Below are 22,381 nucleotides of genomic sequence, written 5' to 3'. Positions count from 1 at the left end.
GAGAGAGGAAGAGAGAGAAACAGATAGAAAAAAGAGAGGAAGGAAAAGAGAAAGAAAATAATGGGAGTAAGGAAGAGAGAAAGAAAATCAAAATCTAGTTTGAAACTAGCTCAACTATTTAAGTGGCATTTTGATATTGATAGAGTTGCCCTATTATGAGCTCACTGTTATAGACACACAGTACAGTATTTTATTTTGAAATTCTCTGAGGCAAAACAGGGTGGGTTTTTTATTTGTTTGTTTGTTTGTTTTTTGTTTGTTTGTTTGTTTTTTAATTTATTTATTTATTATTTCTGTGCCGTCCAGTCCCGAAGGGACTGCTGCTCAGACACTATACTTTTCCGCCCACCCACCCCCCCAAAAAAAATTAGAGGGAACACTGCTCTTAACCATTACGCCAGGGGTAGGGAACGTTGGCTCTTCTATGACTTGTGGACTTCAACTCCCAGGATTCCTGAGCCAATCATTCTAGTTCAGAGAATTGTGGACTTCAACTCCCAGGATTCCTGAGCCAATCATTCTAGTTCAGAGAATTCTGGGAGTTGAAGTCCACAAGTCATAGAAGAGCCAACGTTCCCTACCCCTGCATTACGCCATCCCGGCTGCCACAAAGAAGAGGGAGTCAATTTAATTTTCAAAGAACCAGAAGTTAGGGTTTCTCCTTTCTGAGTCTCTGTATCTATCTATTAAATACTCGGAACTGTGTCTATTCCTTAGGCAGCATTTCTTCACTTTCTCTCTCAAGATCTTTCTCATTTAACCATTACAAATACAGCATGGATTTGGAAGTTTAATAATTAATATCCTGGAACTGAAAACTATAAAGTGAAAGGAGAAGTATATGCCATATAATCAGTATTTTGAATCATATTATGAGCCGGGGTGGTGTAGCCACTGAAGCTGACTGTAGATCTGTAGGTCAGCAGTTCAGATCTCATCACTGGTTCAAGGTTGACTCAGCCTTCCATCCTTCTGATGTGGGTAAAATGAGGATGCGGATTGTGGGGGCAATATGCTGGCTCTGTAAAAAAGTGCTATTGCTAACATGTTGTAAGCCACCCTAAGTCTAAAGGAGAAGGGCAGCATAAAAATCGGATGGATGGATGGATGGATGGATGGATGGATGGATGGATGGATGGATGGATGGATGGATAAATAAATAAATAAATAAATAAATAAATAAATAAATATCACTAGGCAGCCTGGGGTACACAATGCAACCTAGGTATCAGCCATGTAATCTGGTAAAATTTTGGTGCATCCAGAACTACATCAGTTGGAACTTCACCTATTATCAGATTACTTGATAATTTCCATAAAATATTTTTTGACAATAATACTGATTTGTTTGTTTGTTTGTTTGTTTGTTCAACTTCTATGCCGCCCAATCCTGAAGGACTCTAGACTCTCATTTCTTAGCTTCCAAATCCAGACACAATTGGCCTATAGCACTGTAAAAGCACTTTTGTACGTTCATGGTGACAATAAGTAATAGTATAAATGTATTTATTGTTAGCTGTCAGTCTCATTTTGTGTTTAACGTTTCCTTAGATAGGTGATAACGGTAGTGATAATCACTGAAATTATAATATTTCCATACATTATGGAGATTATGGTCTCAGAGTGATTTTATATCCAGAACTACAAAAGGCTTGTGTATGATCTGACTCAATGAAACATAATCATACACATATATTGGAGATCATGATTTATTGGTATTATGAACTTCGAGGAAAGAGGATAAACTATCCATTGATCTCTCAGATTTGCCTGTTTGAAAAATAATCATTGAATCTTGTGTGAGAACCACAAATTAAATATTTTAACTAATTCCATGGTACCTGGCCAGGCTGACTTCTATGTTTTGCTGATATAATCATTTTAGAGAAAGAGAAAAGTGAAACCCACGTCACAATATTTGTTAGTTTCAAATCCTGCTTCAGTTATAGAGGCTGGCTTTTGAAGGCCTCTAGAAATTCCTAAGAAACTTGTCTTCATTTTCCACTCACAAATTATGTAGTGTAAATGACATATCTGTGGACAGAGTTCCACAGATGCATAAAGGGAATTTTATATTATATATTTGGAGCCCTGATGGCACAGTAGTTGGAGTGAAGTATTGCAGGCAAAGTCTGCCCATAACCTGGTTTTCAATCCTGATGTGGCTCAGATTGACTGAGTCTTCCATCCTTCTGAAGTTGGTAAAATGAGGACCCACGTTGTTGGAAGCAATATGCTGACAATATGCTGACAACCACAACAACACAAGAGCACACAACAGATTTAAACTTAATATTAACCGCTCCAAACTTGACTGTAAAAAATATGACTTCAGTAACCGAGTTGTCGAAGCGTGGAACTCATTACTGGACTCCATAGTGTCATCCCCAAACCCCCAACACTTTACCCTTAGATTATCTACGGTTGACCTATCCAGATTCCTTAGAGGTCAGTAAGGGGCGAGTACAAGTGCACTAGAGTGCCTTCCGTCCCCTGTCCTATTGTTCTCCTATATCTCCTATACCTTTCTTCTATTCCTATATCTCTTCTTCTATTCTTTCATTGATATGTTCTATTACTATACCTTCTTTTCTATTCTTTCTTAGATATATTTTACTACGAGTATCTCCTCTATAACCTTCATCATGTATTTTACTATGTGTATATAAATATATACCCACTAAAACCCTCATTTTGTATTGGACAAAATAAATAAATAAATAAATTGTAAACTGCCCAGAGACTGCTGTAAAGCACTATAAGGCAGTTTGTAAGTCAAAGCGCTATTGCTATTGTTCATATATCCCATGCAATAAGTAGAATGTATGGGAAAAGGAATAAACAAGACATGATTCTCCAAATGCATAGGAAGCCATGAATACCCGTATAATGCAAATAATCAATGCTTAATTTACATAATTGTTGTAAATAAGTTACATGCTTTTGTGTTTGTGGGTTTCTAGCCAAGTGCCTTAACCATTACACCAGACCGGCCCTTGTATGGATACTAATTCTGTGAAATTCATGTTTTATGTTTTAATAGGATGTATCCATATATATCATCTTCATTCAAACAAATTGCCACTCGTGAATTACAGAAGGCACAAATGGAACTGAAGGCTGGTATGCAGTATCCAATATCCATACACATACACACTCAGATTTTTTTGAATGTTTAAGTTGGGTTTTCTTTTACAGCATTATTTTTTCTGTGGCAATAAAGAAAAATAGTTGACAGACATTTTCCCATTGTGAGGAAAACCTTTGCAGCTACTGAGATAAGCCTTAAGCTTTTAAAAACTTAGGAACGTCTTTAATCCCTTGGTTATTTGAAATTTACCTAATTTTTACCCTCAGGAAAAAATAATATGGGCTAAAGAGAAATCAACTGCATCGTTTTGAAAATCAGTAGCTCATACCTCTGCAATAATAAAATACAAAAATGTTACTTTTAAAATATAAGTTGGAAATAAGGAAGAATTGCATGTGAAAAGTAAATGTCACAAAATATGCAAAATTGAAAAGTTTCATCTGTTTTACCTCGGCTTCTCACCCCTACAAAACTAACTTTGAATTAAATCCAGGCATGTTCAGAGATCAATCCCAATGCAGGGAGATCTTTTGTGCTACCCCTGTTCAATAAAGGATGGTAAATCAGATGCCAGCTAGAGTCAACTTTAATAGTTTTGCTTTGTATGTCACATAGACTAAAGAAACATTTCTCCCAAATAGTTTAACAAATTCTTTTGCTTATGCTTGTAGCCGAAAATGCTGTGGCAGAAGTAAAAGGCAAACTAAAACAGCTTTCCTTGTTTGAAGATAGTGAGGTATGGAACCAAGAATAACGTTTATATTATATTTATCTGAAGTTTTCTTTTCAGAGATCAGTATCCTTTTTGGTATCCCCAGCATAATGCTCACTGAAATGAATTGGAGTGATAAATATGGAATTGGAGGAGTGAGATGAACACTTCTCGGTATTACATTGGCTTAATATTCCAATTTTCTATGCCAAAAAATACTTTTGGTTTTCCGTATACTTGTACATACGGCTTCTTTAAATGAACATTTATACTATTTTGCGGAACCTATACTTTTTGCAAGCAAGATTCCGATATGTCTTTGGATACACGTATGCTATATATAATGTATACAATTTTTATTTGAAAAACTGTGCTGTAAACTTCATAGAAGTGTGAATTTAAGAATTTAATTGAGTTTCAGTCAAAGGGTATAATTAAGTGATTCTATATATATTTTATTTTATATTTACCTTTTATTTACACATATGCTGCTAATTCCCAAATGGTTTTGGGCATCTAATCACATAAATAAAGAAAAAAATGATGCATAAACCTCTAATCTTTTATAAACTCAAGCAGGCCTAGATAAAATAAAGTGGTGATAAGGAAATTTTATATTTACTACAGAAGTTTGTACTCTGAAATATAAAAGAGGATTTACTATCAACATTAGGTGCATGAAGTTGAAGTATACAAAAGTTATTCTTTTGAAGACTTGAGGCATGGAGTAGACTATATGGGTCCAAGAAAATAAATCAGGTTAGGAAGTTTACACTAAAGTAAAGTCTTTGTTTGCTTGGGAAATAATCAATTCAGTATAGTAGTACTCTACATGTGAGATGTGACATCTCTGAGCAGTTTATTCACCATGTGGTCTGCTATTTTTAGGTCAGGTGCAAGGGCTACACACAAAGACCATGTTGCAGTAATCCAACTTTGGAGGAATTATATGTGTATCACTGAAGCAGATTTCTCTACATACAATACACAATTGCTTTCTCCATTATGCTTCTTACACAATCTGTGAAGCCAGTAGTTTGAAAAGAAAGTGGGGGTGGTGGGGGTGGTGAGGGAACAGCATTATTTTTAAAACTATATGTATCTAATTAAAGGGGTTGAAAACTCTTGATCAGTATTGTTGCAGCTACCTTTTAAAATATGGCAGGGATTAGATTAGTTTTTAATATACTGTATGTCCTACAATTTCTAACCCAATTTCTGTTTGCATTAAAAACATTAGGTAACACAAATTCTAAGAGAAATATGGCAAAAACTTTAAAACACTGCAAAACATCAACATATAAACTACATTAAACCTTGCTTCCTGGGTTTGTTAAGATAGATAGGTTAGTTGCTGAAAAATAACAGCTATTAACATTGCTAATTCCAGTTTATTGAAAGTTTGCCTGGCATGACCTTTAAACAGTAAGAAAATTTTTCACATCTTGTTAATTGCCTGTTTACTATTGCCAAGTTTTTGCTAAGCTATCTTAGCTTTAGGTTCATTTATTTTTAAACAATGTTAAGAAAGCAGTTTTCATTTTGGATTTCATCATGGTAATTGAAGCCTAATTATACCTCTCTAAATCATTATTTAATATTCTTTGGGAATAATTTTGTAATTAATGCCTACGGTGTTGAATTTTTATGCTTAAGGAATTATGACTTGTACTAATAATTCAAAGCTTCCTGCTAAATATATGTAGTGTCCCATCATGTTCTGGGTGCTACATGTAAATAGTCTTACATACCCCAAGTCAAGATAGTAAAATACTTGTGTTAATTAACAACTAAAATGTCTTATGAACCTTTCTGCTGGTCAGTCTACTAGAAATATTATTTTAATGTAGTGGAAGTTCCATTGGTCTTTGACAGCTTTACATGAGGGCATGCCAAATCCTTATTTAAATCTTCAATTAAAAGGATAAAGGGATTCTTTATCTAGATTATTAGTGCTTACATCCATGTGCAGCATGGGTTGATTTTGTATTTATGTATTCCTAGTAATTATATGTATGTAACCTACTCTAAGCCTTAAAATATTACTTATATTGCTTTAAAACATTGCATCCTAACATTTTCAGAAGTTTTTTATGATCTTCCAAATTCAGTATTCCACAGCACTGTGGACAATAAAAAAAAGATGAAAGGACAGTTGTGGAATGATAAGCTGTTCCTTGTGAGGAGGCTGCTTCTGTAATTTTCAAAATTCCCTATCTTCTAGTCTTTTTAGGGATAAGTATGGCAATGGTAAAAATCCCAAAATTTTACTACGGGTTCTGTGGGTGTGGCTTGGTGGGCGTGGCAAGGGAAGAATACTGCAAAATCTCTATTGCCATCCCACTCCAGAGAAAAGATACTGCAAAATCCCCATTCCCTCCCCACTCCTAGGGAAAGGATATTGCAAAATCTACATTCCCACCCCACTCTGGGCCAGACAGAGGTGGTATTTTCCGGTTCTCCGAACTACTCAAAATTTTCGCTGCCAGTTCTTCAAACTACTCAAAATTTCCACTACCGGTTTGCCGGAAACTACTAGATTTCACCCTGGGTACTGGCAACAACCTCTCCTAGCCAGAGGTAGTACAGTGATCCCTCAAGTATCGCGAGGGTTACGTTCCAAGACCCCTCGCGATACTCGATTTTTCACGATATAGTGGTGCGGAAGTAAAAACACCATCTGCGCATGCGTGCCCTTTTTCCATGGCCACGCATGCGCAGATGGTGGAGTTTGCGTGGGCGGCGGGGAAGACCCAGGGAAGGTTTCTTCGGCCGCCCAGCAGCTGATCTGCTCGGCAGCGCCGCAGCAGCGAGGAGCCGAAGATCGGGGTTTCCCCTTTGCGTGGGCGGCGGGGAAGACCCAGGGAAGGTTTCTTCGGCCGCCCAGCAGCTGATCTGCTCGGCAGCGCCGCAGCAGCGAGGAGCTGAAGATCGGGGTTTCCCCACCGCCCACGCAAAGGGGAAACCCCGATCTTCGGCTCCTCGCTGCTGCGGCGCTGCCGAGCAGATCAGCTGCTGGGCGGCCGAAGAAACCTTCCCTGGGTCTTCCCCGCCGCCCACGCAAAGGGGAAACCCCGATCTTCGGCTCCTCGCTGCTGCCCGCCCGCCGCTCGCCCGCCGCTCGAGAGCAAGAGGGGGAGAGATAGAGAAAGAGAGAGAAGGAAACAAAGAGATGAGAGAGGGAGGAAGAGAGTGTGAGAGAAGAAGAAGCAAGATAAAGAAAGAGAGAGAGAAAGAAAGATGAGAAAGGAAGAGAGTGACGTCATCGGGTGGGAAAAATCGCGATATAGCGTTTCGCGAAGATAGAGATCGTGAAAATCGAGGGATCACTGTATAGGCAAATTCTAATAGAGGAAATAGTTGTGAAAAACAAGCTCAGGTATGGCCTAGGATGACAGATGTGCTAGCCAGGATATTTGTAGAGTAGATGCAGGCAGCATTCAGCAAGAAAGCTAAGCATTATATATAGGCTTTGGAATTGAAAAGTGAGGGCTATTTTTCCTCCTCTATTACTGGGGGGAATGAGATTGGTATGAGCCAGAGAGAGTGGAAATAAGGAAATAGATATTGCTACATTTGAACCTGTGCCACTCTGAAGCATGAAGGCAGTTAAATGCTTTGAAGTAACTATGAAGGAAATTGGTGGCTGGAGAGACATTGTGTGATTATGCTGGGTCACTGAGTGGGCAGTTGCTGTTTCCTGATCCAAGAGGGAAAACATTTTAGCTGAAGGCTTCCCGGGGAGAAGATCAATGAATAACCAGACAGAGAAATCCACTTTACCCCAAAACCAAGTTAGAAGGGAGCAGAGAGATGCTGGAGCACTCCAGAAAGCCTCAGCCGAAAATGGTGGAGGAAGAAGACCTGGAGGGAAGTATGTCCAGCAACAAGCTGTTGAGATTTGAAAAGGGATTCTGATTTACGAGCACCATATTAACTTCAGTCTCATGGTCACTCACTTAACAACTATCATAAAACTGTCATAAAATCAAGTCCAGTCATACCGTGTTTCCCCGAAAGTAAGACAGTGTCTTACTTTCTTTTTATCCCCAAAAGCCCCACTATGTCTTACTTTTGGGGTATGTTTTATATTGGAAAAAAATTGTCAAATTTTTTGTTTTAACCATAAAATTAACATTTAGACGTGGTGACGTATGGAGGGGGGGCGGCGCAGAAGTGGGCAGGAGGCGGCGCTCATTTGGATCAGACGGAGGCGGCAGACGCGGTGACGTATGGAGGGGGGGCGGCGCGGAAGTGGGCAGGAGGCGGCGCTCATTTGGATCAGACGGAGGCGGCAGATGCAGTGACCTAAGGGAGGGGGCGGCGCGGAAGTGGGCAGGAGGCGGCGCTCATTAAGATCAGAGGGAGGTGGCAGACGCAGCGACGTATGGAGAGGGGGACGGTGCGGACATGGGCAGGAGGCAGCGCGCAGCTAGATGAGAGGGAGGCGGCAATACCCCCGTGTTTCCCTGAAAGTAAGACATATGTCTTACTTTCGGGGTACGGCTTATATTAGCCGACCCCCCTGAAACCCCCGATACGTCTTACAATCGGGGGTGTCTTACTATCGGGGAAACAGGGTATTACAATCACAATGTTTTATGAACAAAATTCTGGGCTCATTTGTGGTTGTAAGTCGAGGACTACCCATTGTCAAAAGCTGGAGGAGAATGGGGGAAAAGGAGAGACAGAAAAATGGTAGGTAAATAAGAGAGTAGGTGATTATACCAAGTACAGTAGCTTTAGAAGAGAAATAAAGGAGGGGGGATCCTTTGAGAGCTAGATGAGAGGACGAAACTTTGGATACATTGCTGTATCTGGATTTTTTTCTTAATTCTGTGTAGAAATTTCTCTACACATGACAAACAAAACAAAACAGCTTTCATGGTCTCTGTCTCTCTAGCAATTGGCTTTGGGTTTGTTTGTTTGTTTGTTTGTTTGTTTGTTTGTTTACAATCCTATGCATCCTCAGCCACAAAACCTCCATCAATCAGTCTTGTATCCTCAAAAGGGATGGAGTGCATGAGAATTCTTAGTCCTAAAAAATTGCTAATTTCTTCATTGACTGTTATATATTGCGCATGCTTCCTCCAAAATAGAAGGAGATTCTAATTTAATTTATGAGGTTGCATTCCTACAAATTCAAGGCAACATCTAAGAATGAAATTTAACATTGTCCTCCAATTTGTTCCTTAATTTACAACCGAATGTAGAATGAAATACTACCTATGTATCCTTTAATTTAGCCTTGAGCAGATAACCTTTTTCAAGCGAAGAAACTAAAGGGGCAACAATGGTTTTCTAGTAGAATTTGGGGACTAGATATGTCTACTTTGTGTTTTGGATTTTAGTTTTAATATACTGTATACCCCAACCACAAAAAGGCAGGAACTATATCACTGATGTACAACTGACGGCTATAGTTTACTTATCCCTTCTTAGTCACAAATGTTTTTCAAAATAACCACATGTCAGTCATAAATAATGGAATAACTTATTTTTCCTTTCTGATATTGTGGCGGAAAAGAATTTGCAAGTTGCATTACAAAAAGCTCTGGAGGAAGAAAAGAGAGGAAGAGAACAAAATGAAGAGAAAAAAAAGGCAAGTTAAAGACATAACAATTTACTTTTTCAAAAAGGTATTGCAACTGAAGAAAATAAAAATAGATTACCTTATATCACAAATAGTTATAAAAATTAGTTCTAGAGCCAAACTAGTTATCATAGCTTTGTTGTACATCTGAGACCAATAATTATTCAAATTAAGTGTCAGAAATAACCTCAATTTCTTTATTTCAGTTTTTGCAATTCACACCTGTTTGGAATCTTTTAGTTTACACAATTGTTTGATGGAAATACAATCATTACATGTTCAACACCATCTCAATATGGGTCCTGCTAAACTTCATAACTGATGACATATTTTTTGGCTGCTCAGCATTTTTTTCAGATTATTTTTAATTAAGCCTTTATTATTTTTATAAATAACTTGAGGCGTTGAACCTATGTAATACTCTTTCCTCCTATTTTTCCTACTACAACAACAACTCTATGAGATTAGTGGAGCAGTGACTTTTTTTGAGCAACCAGCTTTCATGCCTAAAGCAGGACTAGAATCCTCAATTTCTTAAATGTCATTACCTAGTGCTCAGAGTTTCTCTCATAATTCCTACAGTTAACACATTGTACCATATTCTAGCACTTTTTCCAAATGGTAGAGAATTAGTTAATCCGAAAAGCTATGGCTTCAGATCTTAATTCCACTCCTGATGAAGATAGCAAGAGACTCTTGGCCCAAGTTACATTCTATGCCATTAATATTTCACTATATATATATTGTATGTATGTGTGCATACACATATAGATGGGGAGGGTGCAAATGCATGGGTGTGTATTAGAGAAAGAGAGAATTTTCCACCTCCCTTTATTTTGTTTCTCATTAGAAATCTGAGAAGACCAAAAAAGCTATTTATAATATTTGGAATAAACATTCAAAACAGAAGTCAAGATGGAATGCTTGTCTATAGCAATAATCGACTGATCAGAATGTTCGAGAAACTGAAATCACAGAAAACCGTAGGACCATTGTAAGTTTTCTTCTTTAACATGTAAGAATAACTTATGGATTGCTAAAAAAATACTTTTTAAATAAATCAAATAAATAAATACATTTATTTGATTTCATTGGATTGGTTATATATAAAGTTCTGATTATAAATAAAAATTATAAAGTATTAATTTTTTTATTAAAAATGAACACAGAATTTCTGAAAATTGTTACAAATAAAAGCATTTAGGACTAAAGTCATGATCCATTGTTTCATTTTTAACACCCATTTTAATCTCCACAGTTTCGGTGCTGGAATTGTGGGAATTATAGATGTATCGTTAGACATTATGGAACCCACACACAACAAGCAGGCTTTTGCTAACATTAAGGAATACATGCACTTGCTGAAATCAATGGAAAATTATGTTATTCAATACTGGAAGGACATGGGGATGAGTAAGTAGTCATGGTTGAAGGTGATTTGCACCACCATAGGTTCATGTTATTTCTGTTAAGACATTCTGCCTCAATGAGACACCTGACAGCCTAAATGATACAGTCATACACACCAGCTCTGATGCCATCTTCCCACTTCTTTTCCACATTTATCAAATGATGCTTTTACTCCTAATTCACTTGAAGACAAATTAAGAGGGAAGCCCTCATTGGATGGGGGAAATAAATAAGGCAGAAAAGAGAAATCAGTTCTTATTTTGCCTTCTCTGTGTGGAAAAATGGAGGGGGGAATTCAGAAACGATATGTCCGTAATATTCAAGCAATGTGAATATAAAATGTCTCTTTGAATGTAGATATGCAGTATACCAGTAATGTATTATAAAAAATTATTACATGGAATATTTATTTTGTTAGTATTATTCAGAATTTTTATTAATCAGTTATGGGAAATGGCCAGGGATAGAATAATGTTGTTTCTTCCAAAAGATCACTTATTTTGGCTCCATGTAGGATGAAATATGTTGTGGGAGAAAGTTTTGAGAAAGAAATAGAGAGAGAGAGACAGGAATAGAGCAAAAATTTGATGTGAGCACAAAGGCACGAAGCTTCTATAAATTTAGGCATAAAGCCACCTAGCTGACCTTAACTAGTCATTTTCTCTCATGGAGTGCCCAAGGAAAAAGGCAGTGGAAAACCACTTCCAAAAATGCTGCTAAGAAATGCTGTCTTATCTTGGCCATCACCAGGTATCAAAACTGATTTGAAGGCACAATATTCTTCTCCACCATGTTTAATGGCTTGTATTGAAATTCAGCTGGATAGACCCAGGTTTTTACTTAACAAGAGCTCACTGTAGTAACAGGATTGTTATTGTTGTGAAGAGGCAATTCTAGAAGACCTTTACTTATTTCATCTTAAGCGTCTAGAGCAGTGATGGTGAACCTATGGCACGGTTGCCACAGGTGGCACGCAGAGCCATATCCGCTGGCACATGAGCCATTGCCCTAGCTCAGCTACAACGTGCATGTATGTGCCAGCCAAGTGATTTTTGGCTCACACAGAGTCTCTGGGAGGGCATTTTTGGCTTCCAGAGAGCCTCCGGGGAAATGGGGGAGGGCGTTTTTACCCTCCCACGGCTCCAGGGAAGCCTTTGGCGTCTGGGGAGGGTGAGACACGAGCCTACTGGGCTCACCAGAAGTTGGGAAACGGGCCATTTCTGGACTCCAGAGGACCTCAGGAGGGTGAGGGAGACTATATTCACTCTCCCCAGGCATTGAATTATGGGTGTGGACACTCGCGCATGTGTGAGTGTGTACCCACACTCTTTCAGCACCAGAGGAAAAAAAGGTTCACCATCACTCGTCTAGAGGATAACTGGTATGCCTATGAAATTTATAAATAAAATGCAGATGGATTGTGGTTATTTTGTAATCTGTAAGAGAGTTTAGAATTAATGAGAGCAAGTGGGAAATAGCAGCATAATTTTGCTTGAAAATTAAGTCATTGATTCCCTTTAACATTGTTAAACCAAACAATTTCAAGATTTTTTTTCAGTCTAAATAAGACTGTCATCAAGAAAAAACAAAAATTATGAAGTTGAACTCTATTTAAGTGACCAAGTTGCCATTACATTACACTGCTTTTTGACCTGTTCTTGTCCTTGTTCCGGACTATAACCCAGCAATCTTCATAGTGTTCCAACCCAAATTGATCTGATAGAGTTTATGATTGTTCTTTCACTGCAACATATAATGTAATATTGAAACTATTTATTTTCCAAGGTCAAAAAGGAGAAAACTTCTGGAATGAGTTTGGATACCTAAGTGATAAATGGTATGAAAGACCTTCTCAGATAGTTCAATATAAAAGAAGACGAGCGGCAGAAATTCCTTACATTGTGCAATGTGGTGAGTTTCTATAGCTAGGCAGTTTGAAAAGAGAAAAAAAGAAGTAAAGATAGAATTCAGTGAATGTTTCTAAAAAGCCTCTTTTTCCCTTTTACTTCAAAGAAGAGAGTTTGAGCTCTATCCTCTTCACAGGTGTGCATACAGCTGTGTTTTTCACTTCTTCATTGAAAAGGTCCTCTTGTAAACACTTCCTTTGTTTCATTTTTTGCTGCCTTTAAAAGCAAACTATCAGTCAGCAGATGTAAAAGTTTTCCTTCATGTTTTATTGTAAAGTTAGCGCATATAACAAATGTCTTTGTTGGCCTCACAGTAGAATAAAAAGGATTATAGGCAAGTATACTATCTGTTGAGAACTGTTCAGATAAAAAAAAACTTTATATTTTTTTTCTTTTAATCTCTTCTATCTCAACATTCCTGGGGATGTTGAGATAGAAGAGAGATATACAAACAAACTGAATTTTTTTTAAAAAAAATGTTAGATCTATTTTGACAGGATCTTGTTCAGCCTTCTATTTTTTTCAAATTGCACTTTAAGATTTCTTTAATATCCATTTTCCTATGTGAAGTAATTCATGAGATTTATGTTTTTCTGCCCAACTTCTGATTTTTATTTTGGCACTTATGTGTCTATATTATTCTGGACCTATTTGTCTTTTACAATAGGCCATTGAACTAATCCATCACCATTGGATAAGGTATCATCAGTTTGCTGATGATATCCAATTACATTTTTGTTCCATTGACAAAATAAACTATGCTATAGGCACCATCCCAGAGCCTGGAGGCTGTGAGGGTCTGGATAAGAAACACTGGGCTTCAGATAAACCCTGTCAACACTGATTTGGGGACTCGCAAGTTCTAGCAATATGCCATCCTTGATGATGGATGGGGTTGTGCAGCTCCAAATGGACATTACACAACCTGGGTCCTCCTGGACTCTCATCTCCTTTTCAAAGAGCAAATGGTAGTCAGGCTTACAACAGGCTTTGCACAATTTCACATTGTGCACCAGTTGCATCTATTCCTATATTGGATGGCTCTGCTCAAAACTACCTAGTCATCTCCCATTTAGACTACTCTAATATTCTCTGTGTGGGCTGTTTTGAAGAATTTCTGGAAACAAGATGATGCCAAAGGCAGTTGCATAAGTAGTTACATATGTCTCTAGAATAACACATGTTATATAGCAGTGATGGCGAACCTTTTTTTCCTTGGGTGCCAAAAGAGCGTGTGTGCATGCTATCGCACATGTGTGAGAGCCCACACCCATAATTCAATGCCTGGGGAGGGCGAAGACACCTGCCCTCGCCCCCAAAAGGCCCTCTGGAGGCCAGAAATGGCCTGTTTCCCAACTTCTGGTGGGCCCAGTAGGCTCATGTTTCGCCCTTCCCAGGCTCCAAAGGATTCCCTAGAGCATTGGAAAGGTAAAAACACCCTCCCCGATCCCCCTGGAGGGTCTCTGGAAGCCAAAAACACCCTTCAAGAGACTGTGCGAGCCACAAATCAGCTGGCCAGCACACACATGCATGTTGGAACTGAGCTAGATATGACTCCACGTGCCACTCACCATCACTATTATACAGTGGTCCCTCGATTTACGCGTTCTCGATTAGCGCGAAACGCTGCAACGCGGTTTTTCAAAAAATATTAATTAAAAAATAAGTCCGCGTTTTTTTTGCTATACCACGGTTTTTCCCACCCGATGACGTCATACGTCATCACCAAGAGTCACTTCTCTGTCTCTTTCTCTTTCTTTCCTGTCACTATGCTTCAATCATTTTCTCATTTCTCTTTTTTCTCCCCTTTTTTCTATCATTTCTCTCTCTCTTTCTTCCTCTCTCACACTCTCTTCCTCCCTTCTCTCTCCCCCCCTCCACTTGCCCACGAGAAGAAAAAAAGCAACCTCTGCCGGGCAGCTCCCCTTGTGCCCCCGCTTTGTGCCTGCCTCTTTTGGGATTTTTTTTTCTTTTCTTTTTTGCGCTGGCGGCGGGAGCTGTTGGGGAGGGCTCTGCCGGGAAGGCCTCTCAGCTGCAGAGCCGAATGGGGGCGGAGGCAACAGCGGAGCCCGGCGCTGGGGCCATGCGAGGCTGTTCATCCAGGGGGGCGTGGACTGGCAAGTCGCCCTCCTTTCTCTCTCTTTCTCAAGATCGCTTGCCGCTTTCCTATTGCAGCGAAGGAGGCGAAGCAAGGCTCCAAGCTGCAAAGCGGCAAGCGATCTTGGAGTTTCCCCTTTGCCTGGGCGGCGGGGAAGACCAAGGGAAGATTCCTTCAGCCGCCCAACACCTGATCCGCTCCGCAGCGCGGCAGCAGCGAGGAGCCGAAGATGGGGTTTCCCCTTTGCCTTTACCCCATCTTCGGCTCCTCGCTGCTTCCGCGCTGCGGAGCAGATCAGCTGTTGGGCGGCTGAAGGAATCTTCCCTTGGTCTTCCCCGCCGCCCACACGCAAACTCCACCATCTGCGCATGTGCGGCCATGAAAAAAATGGCGCACATGCGCAGATGGTGGTTTTTACTTCCGCATCCAGTATAACGCGGAAATCGGTTAGCGCGGGAGGTCTTGGAACGTAACCCCCGCGCTAACCGAGAGATCACTGTATAGAATCTCTCTTCAAGGTTACCAGTTTGATTTTTGGGCTCATTCTACAGATCTAGGAAAATATTGCCAATTCCAGTTGTGGTCTATAAGCAAGCACTACTAAGTGAGGCAGTAATTAATTATATTAAATGCATTTAGTTAATCTACTTTTAATCTACTTTTAGTCTATGATTTAATTAGTGCATCCGTCAGAACCCTGACACTATCTCTAATCTTCTCTTAATAAAATCTAAATTTAAATTAAATGCTGTTTTTATTCTGGTTGTCCTAACTTTTTTTGGTCTTTTCCCTACTGATTTTTATTGCATGTAACTCGTGGCATGTGATTCAAAGATTAAATGAAATCCAGAGATCTGGGAAAATGCTCTTTAAATATGTATTTCAGCTGTGAATAGTATTGCATATTTGATAATACTTAGTCAGCTTAGGTTTTGATTCATATTTGGATGGAAATATTAGGTGAAACGGGATTAAAAAAGGATAGTAGCAAACTGCTTCCTTATTGACTTCCAGGAAGTCAATCTAGATGTGATTACCCGGTTTTTATTTCAACTTGAAAGAAACTACTTCATGCACTCAAATGTTTCTAAGTTAATTTCAGATAATAATAGTTTATTATCTGAAATAAAATTCCATATATTTAGTAATATTTTCTGATTTATGATATAGGTATCAAATTCCTAAAAAAATAAATGATAGAGGTTTAATGTTCCCTGTAAAATTAACTTTATAATTAATTTTAGATTCATTAGATGTTTCTAAGCTTATTTCAGATAATAGTAGTATTATTCTGAAGGGGACATCCATATCTTTAGTAATACTTTCAGATTTATGATACGTTGTTGTTGTTGTTATTATTATTATTATTATTATTATTATTATTATTATTATTATTATTTAGATTTGTATACTGCTCTTCTCCAAAAACCTCTCAAGTTCCTAATAAAATAAATGATAGAGGTTTAATGTTCCATGTAAAATTAACTTTATAATTAATTTTAGATTCATTAGATGTTTCTAAGCTTATTTCAGATAATAGTAGTATTATTCTGAAGGGGACATCCATATCTTTAGTAATACTTTCAGATTTATGATACATTGTTGTTGTTGTTATTGTTGTTGTTGTTGTTGTTATTATTATTATTATTATTATTATTATTACTATTATTTAAGATTTGTATACTGCTCTTCTCCAAAAACTTCTCAAGTTCCTAATAAAATAAATGATAGAGGTTTAAAGTTCCATATAAAATCAAATTTATAATTAATTTTGGATTAATTATGTTAATTCATTAGATATTTGCCTTAAATGGAGATTCTTGTCACTTAATACTGAAATAAATAATGAAGTTGATCATGACATCTGGCACTGTGAAAAAAATCCCAACTTTCTAGAAAATAAGTAAGTAGTGATATTACAATAAATCTGCGCTCTTTCACTACCAGCAGAGTTCCTTTCCTCTGCACTATTCCATTAAGTATACATGATCCTAATAAGACATCAGACTTGTAATTATTTTTATATTCATACCAACTATATTTTATGTCTCTCAAGCTCATTATATTTATAAATACTTTATAATACAAATCTATTTAAGTCTATAGTAGGCGTGTTCCTAAAGTCAATAGCAGTACTTAACAAGCAAATCACTTAAAATTGGTCATTTTGATAAAGAACATTACTATTATAAACTGACTATAGGAATTGTTGTGAAGAGCAAGTGTTCAAAGAAGCTTCTGTTCTTTATGATTAACAAAACATTTACCTTTATTGAGTAAATATTCTTGGTTGAATGTTTAAATACCATCAGAAAAGGTAGAACAAAATATTTGGAGCAATATTTGTTCAAACAGTAATATCAGAAATGATGGAAAGACAACATTAAGATATTAAGTGCAGCATTTTGTACATAGCTCATGGAATACTAGGTCAGAATAATAAAATATTAATACCAAACATCTTACATGCAGTACTGTATAAAGTACACATTTGAGTTATATTTTCATTTGTTTGTTACTATATATATGCACATATAAAAATACAAATGCCCATGATCAGTGATGTTGGGTTTTGTCTTTTGTTATGAGTAGCCTAAAACCATGTGCAAAGCTATTCAGCTAAAATTGTCCCACTCATTTGCAAAATAGTTTGTCCAAGACAAAACATAAAGAGGAGACCATAATTATTTCTATAAATAATGTATTTTTCTTGCAATTTGAAAGGTGCAGTGTACCAGAGAATTTGCCCAAAATTCCTTTGGGCACATTCAACCCAACTGATTATTTGAATGACAAAGCAAAGCTACTAATTGATTCCATTCAGAGAAATAAAAGGAAAATGGAAAAACTGGTGAGCTATAATATACATTATCAAAGAGATCAATATGCTTTGTTCCATAATTTACCTGGGTAGAATTAAACAATATCATTTTTTAATTAAATAATATAAAATTCTACATACATCTTGAATAATTAAAATTTTGGTATTTTGGAAAATAGATGATTTTGAATACAAAATTGAAATGGCATCTCAAAAGCATCAAATTGCTAGAAATTTGCTAGGGCCATCTAAGAATTATCTGACCCAGGGATCCCCAACCGCTGGGCTGCAGGCAACTGCCAGGCCTTAGCCTCTTCAGAACTGGCTGCAGAAATAGTAGGTGAGCTCATGTATGCGCATAGTTGCATTTGCACAACCGCATGCATGCACAGACCCATTTGTGCTTATGTGTAGCTATTCCCTCTCTCCGCCATCTGGTCCAGAAAGCCGGAAAGTTTGGAGATTGCTGATCTAACCCACTTCACATAAAGCAGAAAACTAGACTATACATTATCTTCCTATTATGCAGCATGACGAAATGTAAATACATGTACAGTATGTGTGTCTCATATATTGAAAGCTGCATATATAGATGAAATGGATCAATTTCCATTTAAAATGAAAGAAAGGAGGAGAAAGTTGACAAAGAGTATGGGGCTGTATACTTGTAGTGTAGATGCTTTTATAAATGTCTGCTGTTTTTGTAGCTTTTATTAGAATGAGACAGAAGTTATATGGACTGTTATATAACTAAATATAATATATTTGGTAGAAATAAGTACAATAGAAGGATTTGCTCATATAAATTCTGTACTTTCTGTATTTTTTCAATACATTTCAAAATGTCTCAGAAACATTTTAGAATGAGAATTTGTGGCAAATGTTGTTGTTGTTGTTATTATTATTATTATTATTATTATTATTATTATTAATTAGATTTGTATGCCGCCCCTCTCCGCAGACTCGGGGCGGCGGAAGTTTAACTCATTTTTAAGATACTCAAGAAGATAAGATGACCATGCTAAATGCATAGAAAAGGCAAAAAAATTCCTTGAACTGCAGTCCCCAATATTTGTCCCAAAGGAGCACGTAGGGAATATGCTACAGTCAGGATATTGGTCCAATAGTGATTCCTACTCCTGTTGATAAAGGACTTTCTAAATAAGTTATATAGTTGGGTTAGAGAACCTGTATTCCAAACTTCCAGACATGTTCTATAAACCTTGAAAGGTACTTCAGGGGAAATCACAAAATCACGAACACTCTGACTGTAATATTTTTAAACTTCTATTTCTATCTGCATTGTGATAAGGAATAGAAAGTTTTTATATACCATCTAGGGATGTCATTGTTTGTTTGATTGATATTCTGCCTTTGTACGTAGTGAGCGTTCAAGGTGGCAAATAGGATTGTTTCCCCTTAGTTTCCCCATTCATAATAAAGTTGTTATTTGAAAGAATAAAAAGTAAAAACAGAAACCTTACTTTTGTGTATTTTTTACAGCAACTTCATTTGATTCAACCACATAAATTTTCTAAGTGTACACATGACAGCAAAATTCCTGCTAAGAATGTGAGTAATCTGGATTGCAAATCTATATATAACTTTCCTAGGAATATTTGTCATTACTATCAATAGAAATCAGAGATAAGCTTCAGAACTGAACCTAATGCATAGTTTAATCTTATTTGGAAATGCATCCCTATGCTTTTAAAAATTTAACAGAACAGCTGTAGCTTAGAATGAAAATCTAAACCTTATTTAGATTAAACTCAGAAGGGAAAAAAGTAACACAAAAATAAATATTAATATGTACCAATACATAATTATTCATATTATAGTCCATTTGATAAATCTATTTCAATATTTCTTAGTCAAATATAATATGGTTGATAAAAGTTGAAATAATTACAAAACATGCTTTAGAAAAAAATTAAATGAAATTCAAAATATTGTCAATTATCAACACTTAGTTGTTGATAATTGACAATATTTTGAATTTAAGTTAATTTTTTTCTAAAGCATGTTATGTAATTATTTCTACTTTTATCAACCATATTATATTTGACTAAGAAACTCAGACAACACTAAGAATTCTACAGTTTAATCCTGTGCACCAAATATTCTATAGTCAACAAAACAGATACCTTCATTTATGTATGCAAATATACATATGAAGGCGCAGGGTCTACTCTACATATCTTATTTTTCGGAGTGTAAGACACACCTTTTTCCTCCCTAAAATAGGTTGAAATTTTGGTTGAGTCTTATACTCTGAATGTAGCTTTTTCGAAGCTTTTTTTCAGCCCTAACTAAGTGCTAATGATCTTCCCAGCTCATACTTTGCAAGCCCTTTCATAGTTACTTCTGCAAAGAATGTTTTTCCAGCACTAATCAGGTACTAACAATGTTCCCAGCTTGCAAGCTCTTTCATTACTCCCTCCGAATAAGGTTTTTTTAAGCCCTAATCGGGACAAAATAATGTGCTGAAGCTGACCAGACTAAGCATGCTAGCCTGATGAATATTTGGTAGGCAGATTGTTTTTCCCCTAGTTTCCCCCCAAAAAACTAAGGTGTGGCTTATACTCCAGTTTGTTTTATACTCCAGTGCGTCTTATACTCTGGAAAATATGGTATTTAAGGTATGTTATAATTATGTATTTTGTCTTTATGTGGAAATGTATTTCCTTAATTAACTAAAACTGCATCAGCCACAAGTACATGAGAGGAATAATTTGTTAGAAAACTTATTTTTACGGGCTACAAAGTTAAATTGCGATTTAGAAACCAAGAGTAGACCTTATTTTGCAGTCCCAGTTTGTAAAAAAAGCAAAAATTTGAACACTACTATGCTAATTTCTACTTAGACAAGCAATTATCCAATAGGAAATAAATAATTATGTCCATCCTATGCAGATACAACCAGTAGAAACATAGAATGTCAGGCTATTCAGTACATTAAATCAGAGTTCCCCAACCTTTCCTGCTTTGTAGACCAAGGTTTCCCAATCTTGGCAACTTGAAGATGTTTGGACTTCAACTCCCAGAATTCCCCAGCTAGCAAATGCTGGGAGTTGAAGTCCAGACATCTTCAAGTTGCCAAGATTGGGAAACACTGTTGTAGACTATCAGAGAGAGAGAGGAGACAGGTCAGCACAAGTGGTGGGCCCAAGCATTCATTGCATGTGTTTGTCTACTACTCACGCAAGTTGGGGATGTATGCATGTAGATGCTTGCCTACCACTTCTTTAGGCCAGTTCCATATGGCTCAAGGCCAAGTAATATTTGAGGCTGGGAGTTTGGAACCCCTACATTAAACAAATTTGCAAAATTATGTAATTTTAGGGCCATCTTTTTCCCCAAGAACCAAACTAAGGAACTGAATGAATTGAGACTTTAGAGAATATCCAAATCCAGGCTTAAAGATGATATAGGATTGTGAGGTTTTTTTCCTTGTCTGAAAAAAATGTCTGCCAGAAGACTTCTTATTTATTTATTTTTAAATAATCTTTATTACATTAAGAAAAAAGACATAAATACCACAAAACAAACATAAACAAAACACCACCTATACAGACATATAAATGTCATTTTCATAGTTACAATTCTTTATCAAATCTTAAACACTCAACGATTTACATATTTGCCAACCTATCCATTGACACTATTGCTACAGCTATTTTTATATTATTTTGTTGTTTCAACATACTCGTTTACATTGCTATATTGTATATTATTACCTAAATCTTAATCTATATTAATTTCAGACATATCGCCTGAATCGTAAATTATCCAAAATCATTTGCTAAAACAACAGTTTTGTGTGTCTGGTGAACAAAGGGAGTAACAAGATTGCTTACAAAATTTCCCCCCCTTTTTTTCCTATATACTTTCAGATTCTGAAAGATTTGGTTGTGTTATAGATGTTTAGACCTTTATATATAAGTTTGGTAGAATTCAGTATTATCTCTTTCTTGCATTTCTTTTTATAGACTTTTAATAAAGATTCATCTCAAGCTGACAGACACCTGGCTATAAAAAATGCAAGTAAGGATATGAAACAATCAAATTATCGAAAGCGGGCATTGGCAACGCAAACAGCTTGCTCACCAAGGACACGTTGTTTTGATCAGAATGAAAAAAAATCCACAATGGAACACAGAAAGGATCACAGTATGCCAAAGGTATAATATTTATTTATGTAATTTTATTTATTTATTTATTTATTTATTTATTTTGTCAAACAAGTATAGGATTGTAGTTTGTATAAGCATAACATAAGTGGTAAGTAATGATGAAAGAAGATAATAGGACAGGGACGGTAGGCACAATGGTGTACTTATGCACGCCCCTTACAAACTTCTTAGAAAAGGGGAGAGGTCAACTGTAGACAATCTGAGGTTAAGGATTTTGGGGTTTGGGGAAGAAACCACAAAGTCAGGTAATGTGTTCCACGCATTGATCTCTCTATTGCTGAAGTCATATTTTCTGCAATCTAATTTGGAGCGGTTTACATTAAGTTTGAATCTATTACATGCTCATGTGTTGTTGCGGTTGAAGGTGAAGTAGTCACTAACAGGAAGGACATTTTGGTATATGATTTTTATGAACTATTGTTAGATCAGATCGGAGGCAAACATAGTTGTAAATTGTTTAATCGCAGCATTTCAAGTCTGGTGGAGCAAGGTGTTTTGTTGCGAGAGGAGGAGTGAAGGACTCTTCTTGTAAAATATTTCTGGACTCTCTTGA

At 36.9% G+C, this 22,381-nt stretch overlaps 1 protein-coding gene across 2 annotated transcripts in view; it reads left to right on the top strand.

Annotated features, from left to right (window-relative positions):
• Window positions 1–22,381, top strand: part of MORC1 (MORC family CW-type zinc finger 1) — a 67,997-nt gene that overhangs the window by 24,806 nt on the left and 20,810 nt on the right. For both annotated transcript variants that reach the window (XM_070750111.1, XM_070750110.1), the window contains exons 10-19: window positions 3,044–3,123; window positions 3,763–3,827; window positions 9,331–9,403; window positions 10,246–10,390; window positions 10,655–10,809; window positions 12,592–12,717; window positions 16,609–16,714; window positions 17,536–17,662; window positions 19,136–19,204; window positions 21,625–21,816. In XM_070750111.1, coding sequence (XP_070606212.1) covers window positions 3,044–3,123; window positions 3,763–3,827; window positions 9,331–9,403; window positions 10,246–10,390; window positions 10,655–10,809; window positions 12,592–12,717; window positions 16,609–16,714; window positions 17,536–17,662; window positions 19,136–19,204; window positions 21,625–21,816 — 1,138 coding nt within the window. The remainder of the gene's footprint in view (window positions 1–3,043; window positions 3,124–3,762; window positions 3,828–9,330; window positions 9,404–10,245; window positions 10,391–10,654; window positions 10,810–12,591; window positions 12,718–16,608; window positions 16,715–17,535; window positions 17,663–19,135; window positions 19,205–21,624; window positions 21,817–22,381) is intronic.

Source organism: Erythrolamprus reginae, chromosome 4 (genome assembly GCF_031021105.1).
Source record: "Erythrolamprus reginae isolate rEryReg1 chromosome 4, rEryReg1.hap1, whole genome shotgun sequence".
NCBI classification, from domain to species: Eukaryota; Metazoa; Chordata; class Lepidosauria; order Squamata; family Dipsadidae; genus Erythrolamprus; species Erythrolamprus reginae.
This window is presented reverse-complemented; position numbering and strand designations above follow the sequence as displayed.